The sequence below is a fragment of the Coffea arabica genome, chromosome 3e, assembly GCF_036785885.1.
Source record: "Coffea arabica cultivar ET-39 chromosome 3e, Coffea Arabica ET-39 HiFi, whole genome shotgun sequence".
NCBI classification, from domain to species: domain Eukaryota; kingdom Viridiplantae; phylum Streptophyta; class Magnoliopsida; order Gentianales; family Rubiaceae; genus Coffea; species Coffea arabica.
Window position 1 is genome coordinate 16,041,988 of NC_092315.1, and position 14,855 is coordinate 16,056,842.

Genomic DNA, 14,855 nt, shown 5'->3' on the forward strand with positions numbered 1-14,855 from the left:
GGGTATTTTGGTCTTTCGAATGTGGCATAAAGGTTAAATTTGTGGCTCCTGAATTTTCTGATATTGACTTTGCATTTTCTTTCTCTATAATGCCCTCGGTGGTCAGGTTTTGCCCGTAAATTTGGAGACTTGTGTGTCCGTTTATTAATGTTTGGTTAGTCTTTCTTGTAATTTTGACCATGTTTGTGCCCTTTTATTGTTCTTTTCCTTTACCTTATCGGGATTACCCGATGGGGTTGAGCCCGAGGAGTCAGAAATGCCCATTTTTTCTCTCATTTCTTCATCGTTGTCTCACTCTTCAGCTCATCTTCCCATCAATCATTCTCTTATGGGTTAATTACATTTACCTCCCCTGAGGTTTGACCATATTACCAATCAATTCCTGTAATTTGTCCAAATAACGGTCTCACCCTTTGAATGATCAAACATTTAACAAAAACCCCCTTAATGCCGAAAATGCCCTTATTGAGGCCGTGTTGCATTAAAAAAAGAACATATTTTTATTTTATTAACCCTGAAGCAATCCAAAAAAATAGAAAAAGTTTTTGCTTATTATTTTATAAAAACCATATCTTTGCTTCCATAAATAGTTTTGAATCAATAATTATTTTAAATCTTAAAAATGAATATTAAAAATTAGATAAATTGAAAGAAAAATAAAAAAGAAGCAATTATTTTAAATCCTCAAGTATGGTTTGAATTTGTGGTTCAAGGCATGTTGCGGAGAGCACAAGGCATGTTCAAGATTGAGGATAATAGGTTGTGACTTTAGTATTTATGTTCACTTGTAGCTTTTCTATTATTGAAATTTGCAAATTATTTCTTGATAATCTTACGAATTAATTATATATGTGATGAATATCATTGTTAAGTTGTTAAGCTTAAAACGACTTATAAATCTCAACTTATTCAACCGTTGTTGTAAATCTCAGACTCTCTTAAAATATGTATTGCTAAGTTATCTACATTTTCAATACACAACTTTGTCAAATCCAGCATAAACCTTTCTGCATTTCATGAAGTATAATAACATAAAGGAGGGGTTGCGCTAACATTTCTCTTAATTATTTAAGTACTTTGCACAAACAGTATTAACATGGTTGAAAACATAGTTATATTAGTATTAACATATCCAAACACTTCTAAGACAAACTGCAAATGAAACTTTGAAAACAAATTGACTTGAGTTCTTATCCTATGTTTAGAATTCTTTTTCTGTGGTTTATATGCTCAACAATTAAACGCTTGCATATTGTATAAGCAAGTGCAAGATTTACTATAATCCCAAAAATGCGTCCTTTTCTTTTGGATCGACTTTCCTTTGTTTTCTAATAAATCTAACGCATTCTTTCTTCTTTTGGCTATCTACATTGAATTCTTCTAATGTTACAATTGCAAAGCTTTAAAAATATGTTAAGAAAAATAATTTTTTCTCTTTTTTTTTTTTCATTATGGAAACACCAAATCTCCTTAATTTTTATTTATTGCTTTAGGGAATGTTATCCTTAAATGTCGCACTAATATTGCACCAAATATTCATCCAAGTTATCTTTTAGAAAAATATTTACAAGAATTCTTACTTTTATCGCCTGTCAAGGGATTTTTTTTTTTAATTCCTTTACCCAGCTTATCTGATTTTTTTTTTTTTTTTGTTTTTGTGGATAAATAAGGTGGAAGAAGAGGATGCCTGCGGCAAGTGATGAGTGATTATGATACAGGTTTTGAGATTCAACTCTGATAACACTTCAGTATTTGTGTTCACTTGTAGCTTTTCTAATATTGTTTGACTTTTAATTGTAGTAATACCCTTTCATATTACAGCAATCATTTGAAAATTAAGTTTATGGCATTTTGTAGTCTGATTCATGCCTCACAAGCTAGGGCATATTTGTTAAAGGACAAATCTAAGATCAGCTTACACCATCGTACTTCTAGCTAAAACAAAATGCCAATAGACAATCACTATGAAACGCTTTTGTAGAAAGGATCTACCTTTGTAGAAAGGATCTACGGGCTACCCGCGCTGGGCGCGGGGGCCAAAAACTAGTATTGGTGTAAAGTGAGAATCGAGTATAAGTTAAAAGGGGGGTGCAATGCAGCAAATCCAGAGACAGCAGTTTACTATTGCTTTATATAGTTCCGTCTGCAAATGGTCGGCAGATAATCAACACCGCCAATGGCGGCAAAATCAGCTCTCAAAAATCTCTTTCCATACAATTGTTCCCTTAAGCTACCACCACCACCTAAATTCCCCCTCTTTTTCCGCTTCACCGCCGCCAAAGCCATCACCCCTGCTGCCGCCGACTTTTCCACACTTGAATGTAGTAGCAGTAGTATTTCAAACTCTGCGCAAAAGAAGCAGAAGGCAAAAAATGCAAAGGTGTTGAAGCAAAAGACCAGTAGCTTTGTGGAGTCGCAAGTGAAGAGGCGGACGCGTTCGGATAGGGAGATTGATGAGGATAGCTTGTTAAAGTACTATGGAAATGATAATAGTTGTCCACATGTTCCTGTTTTGCTTGGTGAAGTCCTGGATGTCTTTGCTTCCGTGCCTCTCCGCTCTTTCGTTGATTGTACCCTCGGTGCTGCCGGCCACTCCTCCGCGGTATGTGTTTCTGCTGTATTTCTCATTATTAAGGTTTCATTTCCCTTTCCGTTTCTTTCAATTTTGGGGGAATTAGTTAGAATGGCCCGTTCAGAGCCCTAATTCGTGAGAAGTGTACAATTTTGGGAATTTTAGTATACGATAAAGTGGACGTTATTGAAATCGGAATTAATATGAATGCCCTTTACGATATGAGAGAAATTTAGAAAATTTCCCTATACTTGTTGTTGGCGGATGTTGTATCAAGATTATTATGTGTATGGAATGTGAATGAACGTATATATCCATACACTATAGGTGAATAAGGATGATTAATTATCTCACCATTTATCATCTGTCCTCGAAATGAAATTTGCTAATTAATTACCTTCCTATTGATATATGCGTTCTTTTTTACTTGTTTTGAGATTTCTTTTTTAGTTAGCAGGAATATGACCATATATCACAATTGTATAAGGAATCGTGCTAAATTGTCTACCTCACATGGAAATAAAAGCACATTTTGAAGAAGATAATGTTGATTTTGGGAAGTAGACTCAGGGGAATACGTAGAATAGTGTTGATCTTGCTTTAATGTAGTGACTGTATCGTACCTAGCTTAGTTTAAGTTTGTTTATGTTGCATTTAATTTGTAATTGCCCCTATGTCTTTTTGTTGTAAAATGGAGAATAATTCTGAAATACTCCGTGTGAGTCATGTTTGCTGCAGTTATTTAAGTTAGTCGTAGACAACCAATTAATGATTATTGGTAGATCAAATTGCAGTCTGATGATTAGTGGTGTTAAAGTAAGGTCAGAGAAGGATGGGAAGACTTCAAACCTTGAATTTTTGATTTGGAAGGTCTAACAGATTTTGAAAGGACAATTTGGTGCATTTTCTAGCTGAATACAGTTGCTTGATTGTAACCATAGAAAAGTTTTCTGGAAATAGCATGGATCTAGGCAATAATTTTTCCTTTGGAAGAAGAACCATGGGCGAAAATCAGCAGAAGTGTGTACTGACTGTAAAGACTCTTCTAAGTAGCGGTGAGCACTATCCATCAAAGCAATAGTTTCCTCTTCATATGTTCCTCATTAGGATGAACTATTTCTTGCAACATGTACTTCTGTAACATATATTAGCACATATAAAGGGCTTTTTCCATGCTAATTGCTAATTAAATTCAAGAAAATTGCTGCTACAATTGAGCACTTACAAGCTGTCTGATGCTAATTCTCAATCTCAGTGGGAGGATTTTTCTCATATGTTTATCCAATATCTTCTCTTGTTTTAATTTTGATAATCTTGCCGCTCATTTGCTTCTTGCATCAGCCCATGTACCAACTCCTTGGGGTTTTTTCTTTCCTGCACCAATCCCCATTTTTAGATGCTGTTTCTAGTCTATTAGACTCTTTAGGTATTGGGTGACTGATTTTCCTCTTCATCACCTGTGTTATTTTACTTTAATATGAGAAATTATTATAAGGCTTGGTTCGCTCTATATAGTAGCGTCCTTTGATTTCTTCTGAGGGATCTTCTTCTGGAGAATAATTTGATTGCTCTGAATATGTTTCTACATCTACAAATTTTTATAAGGTTAGAATTGTGTTCAATTTGTGAGTAAACCAAATTATGCTGAGAAAATTTTGTTAAGCTTTTCAAATTAACTAGCCCAGGTATTAATCTTCCCAACCATCAAATTGTTAGACCCCATTTCCCTCCTCTAGCAAGATTTATCAACTGTAGATCGCCTAGCTCTGATAAATTCTTCATGTAATGCAAGCTGAATGGCTCAGAGTGATTGATCTTACCTTTAGAAAGATCACCTATTGTTTTCAAAACAACAGATTTCATGTTACAACGTACATGAATTCATCATTTGACCCTCGAGTGGTTGTAAGCATGATAGAACTCTGGTTTCTATGCTGGATGCCTGGATCATTGTCTGAGCTGTGCGGTGTTCTAACAATTGCAGGTGTTTTATTTGACTTATGTGAGGGGTCTCTAAGAAGCTGCAGAGAATTAAATTCTGATGTGCAACTCAAAGTCAACAAACGGGAAATAGTTATATTAGTCAGTATTATACAAGTGGTAGAGCAATAGCAATACCTAAATTATTGGTGGAAAAGTGACACCTGTTCTATATTAGGTTAACAGTTCTTGATTGTCTAAGTACATAGATAGTGATAAAACTCATGAAATTGCTTCATGTTAACTGCACGTGAGGCTAAATTTCCTAATAAGCCAAATGAGTCCTACCTGAAACTCTCTTCACACAATTTACCTCTCATTGTCGAACAATATATATAAATTTGGAAAAATTTAGAAAGAAAAACTACTAGCTGTTGGATTGACCATTATTCAGTAACAATTATCCATAGTAACTTTTTAAGCACAACTAGTAGCTTGTCCTTGTCCATTGGTGTATTTCTAATAAGCCAAATGAGTCCTACCTGAAACTCTCTTCACGCATTTTACCTCTCATTCTTGAACAGTATAATTTAAATTTGGAAAATTTTAAAAATGAAAGATACTAGCTATTGGATTGACCATTATTCAGTAACAATTATCCATAGTAACTTTCTTGAGCTCAAATAATTAACCTATCCTTGTCCGTTGCTGCATTTCTAATTTAAATTGTAGGAGGTTAACGTATCTGACTTCTAGAAAAATACCCAGGAGTAATTGCTGATCCCTGTGCATGAACTGATATGATTCTTAGCTTTGCCTGTTAAGGTCATTCTCTACTTTATATCAGGTAGACACTCAGCACTGTTCTGGCTTCTTACCCCTTTCTTGCTCCTCCTGGACAATTGCATCATAGGAACCTGTGATATTTCTTGCTTTGGTAAGTCTTTGTGTGGCTGGTGGATCTTTTCTTTTTCTTCTTTTTTCCTCCTTTTTGTTGATGTATTTGGAAAGTGAATCTCTTTGGTTTGTTCAACCCAACATTCAGCTATACTATTAGACTAATCTCACCCTAAGTATACCAAATAGGATAGTTTTCTTGATTCATCTCAAAAGGGATTAAAATCAAGCATGGGGAAAATCAATGGGGTTCCTGCTAATCGATTTTCATGAGGGATAGAGAGTAAAATACAAAACTCATTATAATTTTGTTGTTCATCAAAGCACGATGTTTTTGACTTCTTGTTAAAGCCTATAATAAAAGGAATTCTCATTCTTATCCTATGCCAAGCAATAAGGGAATTTGAGCCAAGTTGTTTAGCTTGAGGGAGTTTCTATTTGCATCCCGGTTTCAGTTCTAAGAAACAAAGGAAAAACGGTCTCACTTAGAGCTTAAAAGGTAGTCTTATATTATGTCCATTCTTTTCAGACTAGAAATGGATTTTCTTATCCTCGTTCAACTTTTGAGTGGCAAGGCATCTGTATCCTATTGGCTTACTTTTGTCTTTTGAGTTTTTCTTGTACCATGAGAGGGTCAGACTGGTGCTTTGAGAGTGTCATGTTTTCTTCATTTTTGCATGGTGGATGCTAGTTGATGGGGGCTTTCAGGTATCTAGAATTAAAATTCATATAGAAGATTATGGATACTTCTTTTCTCACTGCGAGTAGACAATGAAGCTTATTTGTATGTCTATTTGAGAGGATTTTGCACGTGAACTATGAGCTTTGTGCTTGACTTTATTACTGTATGCTAATGTTTGCTAGCATTTTAACATAGTAAATCATATTTCTACTGATCCTATAAAAGTATTTGGAAACTTCCTTGGTTTGGAGAAGGGAATCCCTTTTTCTACTGGTAAAAGTTTCCAGGGAGGTGACCATATGTATTACTCTTCCTACAAAGAAGGATAGTAATCTCTTGTAGCTTGTTTTCACTATTACATTCTGAGCTCTTGAAGATTGTCTTTTGCTTTCTGAAAGTATCTTGCTGAAAATAACAGATAATTAAGGCACACCCTGAGATGAAATTATTTCTTGGCCTGGATGTTGATCCTGTTGCCCATGAGATTGCTCAAGCTAGGATAAAAGGTGACTTATACCCGGATTGTTGCAAGTTTACTTCAGACTTACAAGTAAAGACTTTTGTCAATAATTTTAAGAATATCAAGTCTGTCCTCCATGATATTGACGAGAAATTATTGGTCGATGGGATATTAATGGACTTGGGGATGTCATCCATGCAGGTTTGCTCTTTTGACTTTATGCCTCTTTCTATCTGAATATTATCTAGGAGACCATTATTCACCTCTCATGTTATCAGGCTTTGCTATTAACCGCTATTGACTCGGTAAAACTCTCACGTGCAGGTGAACAATGCAGAAAGGGGATTTAGTGTGCTAAATAATGGGCCACTTGATATGCGAATGAATCCTCAGGTAACCGCAGCCACATCCTTGTGGAGTAGTATGTTTTAAGTGTGTGCTGAATATGTTAAAAATCTCGTAAAAGAGGTAGGAACTTCAGCATTTTTTATTATAAGTGTTGAAAACAAATCTTTCTTCAATAAAAAGCGATAAATGAAAGATGAGAATGATGTGCAAAAGTATTCCCCTGCATCTTTGGCATCTTTTTGCTGTTGGGTGTAGTGGGTGTGGTATACAACTATTATTTTCCCTTAGGCTGGCCAAATTGCGCAGAACTTCAGTAGCCTTGTCCGAGGATTTATTGCTTAAGCTGTTAAAATATATATATATATATATATATATATATATATATATATATACTGTCCCCCTGCTATAGCATATTATCATGTTTTATTCTGGTTAACATTTGATGCAGCCATAAGTAGAATGAGTAGAGCACAAATGTTCAAAAGAAAACAGTTAGGTAATAGATTATACACTGATGTCCAGTGTCACTAGCTCAAATAATTTGCAGAAAGTTATTTCTCTCCAACAGTGGTTGCATGCACCAAACCAATTAGAAAGTTGGATAAAATACCCTAAAGAATATATTTGTGTGGATACATTACCATAACCAATTTGCAGATGTGACTCCCTTTTTTTTGCAACCTTTCTTGTGATATTATTCTTCTCACATCCTCAGCTCTTGTTTGCTTACTTTGCTTTTTCTTTCCTATAGACCTCAAAAGGGCTGTCCTTACTGATTCTTACCATTCAATATTAGAGATACAGCTCTAATTTTAGACCAAGAATTATGTAATAAAACAAAAACAAAGATTTAGCCAACTTTGTTGACTTTGTCAATTAAGAATTATAAAAATGAATTAAATAGTGGCCAAGATTTTTAGCTTTTGGGTTTTGTCTGACTGTTGAAATTAGTAATTTTCATGGACTGAAGTAAGAACTTCAATACCAATTTATTGAGGTAAAAATAAAGATATAGCTAGTGGTATAAAGTGCATAACAGGTTTAATCCTTCCATGATAAAATGTGAATCTGGCGGATGGAGTAAGATTTGAGAAAGTTTGTAGTGCTTGAGGAATGAAATAATGAGAAACACGAAAAAAGATTGTTTGCTGAAGAATTTAGATTTGAGATAGGGATGAATGGCAAAGAAGTGTTAGAGCCACTACATTCTTTTACTATCAGGTTTTAATGTCCACAGAAGGTTATACATGCATGTATCTTCCTACACACCACACTCTGCATACATATATATGAGTACATATGAATGAATGAATGAGGGGGGAGGGGGGCCGGGGGGAGGTATACCTGAAGAATAATTTTTGAGGTCTTATACCTCCCTGCTTTTTTTCTGAAGTAATGTGAAATGTTATGATGATAACTATAGTCTTGGATTTTAAATGGAGTTTGCAACTTAGATTTTATGGAATTCAGTCTTTCCCTGTGGTTGGGCATTACTATACATAAACTTTGAACTATCTATTTGTGTCAAGTAGCAAGTTCTTTAATATCTTACTTAAAGAGAAAGTTTTGCTATGGAATACTTAAGTGCCCTAGACAAAACCGTCATTATTTACCAACGAAGAGATAGACAAATTCTACATTCAACACTTTTTCCTACATTAGTAGAAATGCATCTTACTAACGGTCTGTTTGTTTCAATGTAGAATATTTTCCCTAAGAAACATATTCATTGAAAATCCTTTCCTGGAAAATATCTAATTTTCCCTTCATTTTCTGGTGTTTGGTGCAATTTTATGAAAATGCTCCAAAAAAATTAAAATCCTCCAACAATAATGTCGTCCCCGGATTTCTCCTTTGCTAATCGCTACTACTAATTATCACTGCCTCTACCCACAAGCAATCCCCAATCCAAATCCTTTCAAGTTCCAAAAAATAAATCAAAGACCAGAACCAGGAACTCATAATCTCTCAAATCCAGTTGAGTATCATAGACATAAAGAGTTTAAATTATATGCTTCCCACTGATTGAACCATTATAAGAAATTAGCAATTGAAACTTCATGTTTATTGTATTAACTCTTCTTCTAAAAATGTTCCTCCTGCCTCAATTCGCTTCACTTATTTTTCTTCTCCAAAACTTCTCAATGCAAAGCCCAATCTAGATCTAGAATTGTATAATCCATAATTGTGTTTGTGTGTGGCGCAAGAGAAAAGGAATAGTAGGGAGGAACATAAGAAAGAGGAAGAGCTCACAGAGATGGAAAGCTGCGGGATTTGCAGCAGCAAGTGCAGGGATGCTGCTGTTGATTTGATCTGTGGTTTAGTACTTGATGGTTTTGTACAATAGCCAAGTGCTGAGGAGACTGATAAGTTGCGATATTGTCAGAAATTAACTTCCGCATCTTAATTCCGGAAGTCATTTTACACCAAGAGATTTCTAATTCCGTATCTTAATTCCGGAAGTTGCGATAGTTGTCAGAAATTACCGAAGTTATTAACTTCTGTAAAAGATTTTCTACCAGAAAATTTTCCTAACCTCTTTTGCAGCCAAACACCAGAAATTGAAGAAAATATTTTCTGGAAAAGATTTTCAGTCCAAACAAACAGAACCTAAATCTCCCAAAGTGCTTTAAATTCGGTTAATAAACCTTATAGAAGGACTTGAGTTTGGCGGTAGAAAAACATGTATATTGAGATATTGCTGCACAAATAAATCATATATGCTATGCTCGAAGAAAATCACATATACAAATAAACACTAATGTTAAAAGGAGTATGGAAATGCATCGTATCCATATTAGTAATAATCTGTAATGGGACGTGGCATAAGGCCAGTATTGGAGACATGTCAGAGCCTCAGCCAATATCCTAAATTCACTTTGGCTATTGTCAAAGACCTCCCTTCAAGCTTTACATACAACCTTCACTGAGTTGAGCTGTCTGCAGAATTCTATTTTTATGAGATTTGAGTATGGGTTTCTGTTTACACACTTTAACTTGAGTGTCCCATTCCTGCAGCTTTGTTGCAATAGAGGGAAAGTTGTGTGGTAAAGTTAAACACAAGAAAGTGAGGTAAGCAAAGTTAAAAGTCACATTCCCGCGCACTTTTGGTTTACAAGAAAAAAGTTGAGAGAGTGGTCTGTTACTCAAATTTAGTGGTAGTTATTTTGATTTATGTGTCTATCTAACTATTTTGGTAATAACTCATTGTTGATTAGAACTGCAGAGACATTGAAGATTCTAGTGCAGGAAAGTCTAGGAATATTTTATAGCAAGCTTTAGGCATCATACCACCAGGAATGTAGCTGAGAAATCTTCAGGTGTCAAGCATATAATGGCTTACAAAATCTCTCATAACCAGAAAGAAATGCTTCTGAACTGCATTCTTTGCTTTTAAATGAATTTTGAATAATTGCATATATGGACTTAAAAAACCTTTTACTAATCCAATCTTCAATATTGAAAATGAGACACTATTACTAAGAAGGCTTAGTCCAAATTAAGTTAAGAATATGGATGCGGTTGCATGTAAGACAGAAGAATCAAATTGTGAAACTACAGAACAATGGTAATTTCGAATTACTGAAGCATAAAAGATGACTAATGTAATGTAGAGCACATGAAGGAGACCACGAAACTAGTTGATTACGGAAAACTGTTTGTATATGGTTAAAGATCTGATGATTTACTATAAATTGCCCACATTTTCCAATATGTGCTCAGTTTAATCTTGAACTAAGATTTCCACAATCTTTTCCCTTGCAATTAGTTTTCTCAGTTAACGAATTAGATCGGTGCTATGACAGGCCAGTCTAAAAGCAGAAGACATTCTAAACTCATGGCCAGATGCTGAAGTGGGGAAGGTACTGCAGGAGTATGGAGAAGAAAGCAATTGGTACCACATCCAGAACAAAATAGTAAAGGCCCGTTTACATGGTGGTTTGCATTCTACTGCTGAGCTAGTAGATCTCATTCGGAGCTCAGCTTCGAGGACAAGAGGTTGGTTGATTTTTTTCATCTTTTAGAATGTTACATGTTTTTAAATAATGATCAATTTTGTATTCTAAGACGCCCATAATGTCAGAAGTGCTATACGCTTGATCAAATAATCGTATTAATATTTCTTTCATGGTCAAGGATTTCTTGTGTTGTTGGTACTGAGACTAGTTCTCTCTGTTGCAAGTTCTTTATGATTATCTATGCCTGATAAATAGTTAATTCAAATGTATCAGGAGGGAGGCAAGGTTGGATCAAGACAGCAATAAGAGTGTTTCAAGCTTTAAGAATTGCAGTGAATGATGAACTCAACACGCTACAGGATTCCATCCACGCTTGTTTTGATTCCCTAGCTTCAGGAGGGAGGCTTGCAGTAATCTCATTTCACAGTTTGGAGGACAGGATTGTAAAGCAGACGTTTCTTGATATTATTAATTGCAATGGAGGCAAGGATGAAGTCCAAGATGGATGGTCATGTGATCCAGCAAAAGTCATTGTTGACAGAGGTGAAAAAGAAGCATGGATCAGACGGATGATATCAGGACAGATAGGATCTATCCTCACAAAAAGACCCATAACACCTTCTGAAAAGGAGGAGACATTGAACCCTCGCAGCCGAAGTGCTAAGCTCCGGGTGATTCAGAAAGGCTAAAGAAAGATTTGGCCAGCAACTAACAAGAAGACCTTTACATACACAAGGTCATGAACCATCTTTATCCAGCAAAAATCGATTCTGACAGGTGAAAAAGGAGTTTCGATCAGACAGATGATATCAAGGAAGGAAGGAACTATGCTCACCAAAAGACCCATAACACGAGAGAAGTAGGTGATATCGAACCCTCACTACCGAAGTGCTAAGTTCCAGTTGATTTTAGATGGTTTGATGAATGCTTTGACCCAGCAACTTTCAAGAAGAAGATGTAAGGTCAAGTACCATGTTAAAAAGGCACCTTCTTCAATTTGTAACTGCATTGTTGTGTCAGGGGCCAGCTAAATTCAGGTCATCTGATACCGAGATGCCTTTTGTATATACCGGGATTTTGGGAGTTTGATCTTGGGGGTTTGCGTTCACAATATCCTCTATATGTAATGTCTTTGGTTTGATCCTTTCAGATGTGGGAATTTATGTGGAAGTGCCATTTTACCATGAAAAAGGGGAGTTCTAATCTTTGACTATAGAAATTTACATGTATTTACTTATATCGTATTTCTTATGGGAATTGGGCCAGCAGATGTTTTCATTGCCACTAGTTGAAAGGAGCATTTCATCTGTAACTTCTCAATCTAGTCCTATTATCAAATCTGGAATCACCTCAATAGCTTGTCTAGTGTCAATTACTTGTAATGACAATTTTCATGTTTGTAAGGCCGTTTTTGTAATATTCCCATCTTACGGCTGCCTTTATGCAAACAATTACTTTTAGTACTTGTTTTGGCTTTCTTGGGTGTGGAGAATTTAAAGGAACTGCTGCTACACATAACTTTGAGTACTCTGCAGTATTAGGCAATTGAGAACTTTAACAGCCTCAGTACTTTCAGAAGTCGTGGTTTTGGGGTTGAGATGTCACACTGAAGCTGATGGTGCTTGTATCAAATAACATGTGGTTTTATTTATTTGAATATGACAATTCCTATATCACACATATGTAATTAATTTATTGAGACATGGACCTAATTTGATGCAGCTACAACAATGATTGTTTTCTAGATTCTAGGCTTTGTAATGGGTCTTTCTAACAGATGTCCATAGGACATTCGTTAAGATATATTTTCAGGTGCCATATTTTAGGAAATGTAAAATTAATTTGAAAAAATAAATAAATATAAGGGAGGGTTAGGGTGGGTAAGATTGAATAGAGAAAGTATATAAATGCAAGAGAGGGTAATAATTGTTAATCTGTGTATATATATGGTGGGTTAGGTGAATATTAGATACGTTAACAGAGTACCCCGTTAACAAAATTCTTGTAAATTAATTGGAATGGGGCAACTTCCAATTGCAGCTAGCCTATATTTAGCCTGTCTTCAGAATATGCATTTTCATAGTTTAATGTCATGATATTATGATTCCGAAGTACCTTTATTTATACGACATTACACATACATGTAATCAAGATCACTTTATTCAAACATGGTATTATGAGCTTAAATTGAAAGGGAAGAAAAAAAAAAATACTCTAGCATCACTATGGAGATTGTTGAAGTTTTGGTGTCTTAGATTTAATGGAGAAGATAGGAATTTGAACTTCCAACCTACTAGAAATAGGAAAATAGTGTTGAGTTATGCATCATTGATTAGATTAGATTGCTCGGACATTTCTTCTATATCTTTGTGTAATGTATTTCAAGGTAGTGCTTTTATGTTCCAATCTTAATACAAGTAGAGTTCCACACCAAATCCCATAATATATACCTGGTGGTTTTCCTTAAAAGAATTCAAAATTAAAAAAGTTTTTTCTTTTTCACAAAATTAACAAAAATTGATCTCTATAAGCTATAAACATATGGCCTTAAACATAGAACTAATGAGTGTATATCCTCAAATGAAAACATTACTCTCCAAAGGCAAATTTTTTTTCCAAAAAAAATTTCCTTCCTTCCCACCTCTGAATTTTTTCTTAGGTAGTCTTGACTCTCTCAGAAGCAATTAGCAAGAGTAAACAATAAAAGTAAAGTTTTTGAAACATTGTGCTCTTAAATTTTGGAGGTAGTCACACTTTATCAATATCAACTTTAGGAAAATGCCTTTTGTTCCCACTATAGACTAGTTAAATATTGGAGATGATTGCAACTAAAACCATAAAAAAAAAGCTAATGAATTGTACTCTTTCCCATGAATTATTAGTGCATTACTTATAAAAAAGAATGAATTATTAGTGCATTGAAAAATTATCATTTGGCTTTTAGGTTCCTTACTAAATGTGACTAGGGGCAATTATGGACAAATGCACACTTTTATATATAAAAGAAAATGTACGCTTTTTAAGAATAAATAGTTATGATAACAGAAGGTCAAAATTTATTTTTATATCTATTCTTAGTAGAAAAAAATATTAAGTGATATTGCAAACAAAAATTTATTGTGGATAAAAAATATTAAGTAATAGAAACACATATTTACATTACTTTACTCCAAACAACATTACTTTACTTCAAACAAAATTACATAAGCACCCACTAATGATTGTTGTTTATGTGTCATTTGTTATCTTTTATAATGTTAATCTTGACACCAAGTTTTTCCAAATGTTTTTGTATAGAAGTTATTGGTCAACTATTTGTTGTGGCCAAACTTGTTCCCTTTTACAAAACTCAACTCTAGTTTTTTTTTCAAAAAAAAAAAAAAAAAACATTTGGGTTATATGAGGCAAAAGTACATGACAAGTTTCCTTTTTTTTTTTTTTTTGCAATTATTAAAAGAACCTTTAATATTTAACCCATCACATTTATTCTTTAATATGTAGTTTGAAAAATAAAATTTAACAATTGTCTAGCTAGCTCCATCTTGGAAACATTAAATGCAAAAAAAAAAAAAAAAAAATCAAAGAAAAGCTTATGATAGATCATTGTTTAAGATTTTTATCACTAACTTTAGAGTAAAATAGATTTGATGATATGCAAATTTTATGTTGTAATTTTATAACCATTACAAACAATATTCTAAACGAAGCTGTTAGCTCTCAAATAATCTAAACTTATGCTGTAATTAATTTTATAACCATTATAAAAAGGGCTTTTGTTGGAAACGTATAAATAGTGTGAGGAGTAGTACTGTAGTAGTAGCAACATGCAAATAGAATAGTAAACCCCCGAAGTACAAAAGTCCAATCTCCAAATTCTACTCGATGATTCGGACTCCATGCCCTTTGGAGAGTCTCTGAGGAAATTCATGTCTCTGGACAAAATGTGCAAGATTTGCTTGATGATTTTGACCAGTGTTTTAGAGAGTTTGGGATTCTTGTGCCAATATAACCAGCACA

The 14,855-nt window shown here is 34.4% G+C and overlaps 1 protein-coding gene across 2 annotated transcripts; it reads left to right on the top strand.

Annotated features, from left to right (window-relative positions):
* Positions 1-2,055: 2,055 nt before the first annotated feature.
* LOC113734767 (uncharacterized) lies at positions 2,056-12,043 on the top strand. 2 transcript variants are annotated; one of them, XM_027261434.2, is made up of 5 exons: positions 2,061-2,602; positions 6,490-6,732; positions 6,856-6,924; positions 10,686-10,878; positions 11,112-12,043. In XM_027261434.2, exons 1-5 carry the CDS (start codon positions 2,177-2,179, stop codon positions 11,525-11,527), a joined length of 1,347 nt encoding a protein of 448 aa, XP_027117235.2. In that variant the 5' UTR covers positions 2,061-2,176; the 3' UTR covers positions 11,528-12,043. The 2 variants fall into 2 exon arrangements, with proteins under 2 accessions (XP_027117236.2, XP_027117235.2); XM_027261435.2 differs by lacking the exon at positions 6,490-6,732 and having other exon boundaries at positions 2,056-2,602.
* The last annotated feature ends 2,812 nt before the right edge of the window (positions 12,044-14,855 follow it).

What these genes read in the sequence shown, in the direction of transcription:
- LOC113734767 (XM_027261434.2), top strand. Translation starts at nt 2,177, where the DNA reads ATGGCGGCAAAATCAGCTCTCAAAAATCTCTTTCCATACAATTGTTCC. An exon ending in TGGGGATGTCATCCATGCAG is followed by an intron (nt 6,733 to 6,855) that starts GTTTGCTCTTTT and finishes TCTCACGTGCAG; the next exon opens with GTGAACAATGCAGAAAGGGG. An exon ending in CTCAGCTTCGAGGACAAGAG is followed by an intron (nt 10,879 to 11,111) that starts GTTGGTTGATTT and finishes CAAATGTATCAG; the next exon opens with GAGGGAGGCAAGGTTGGATC.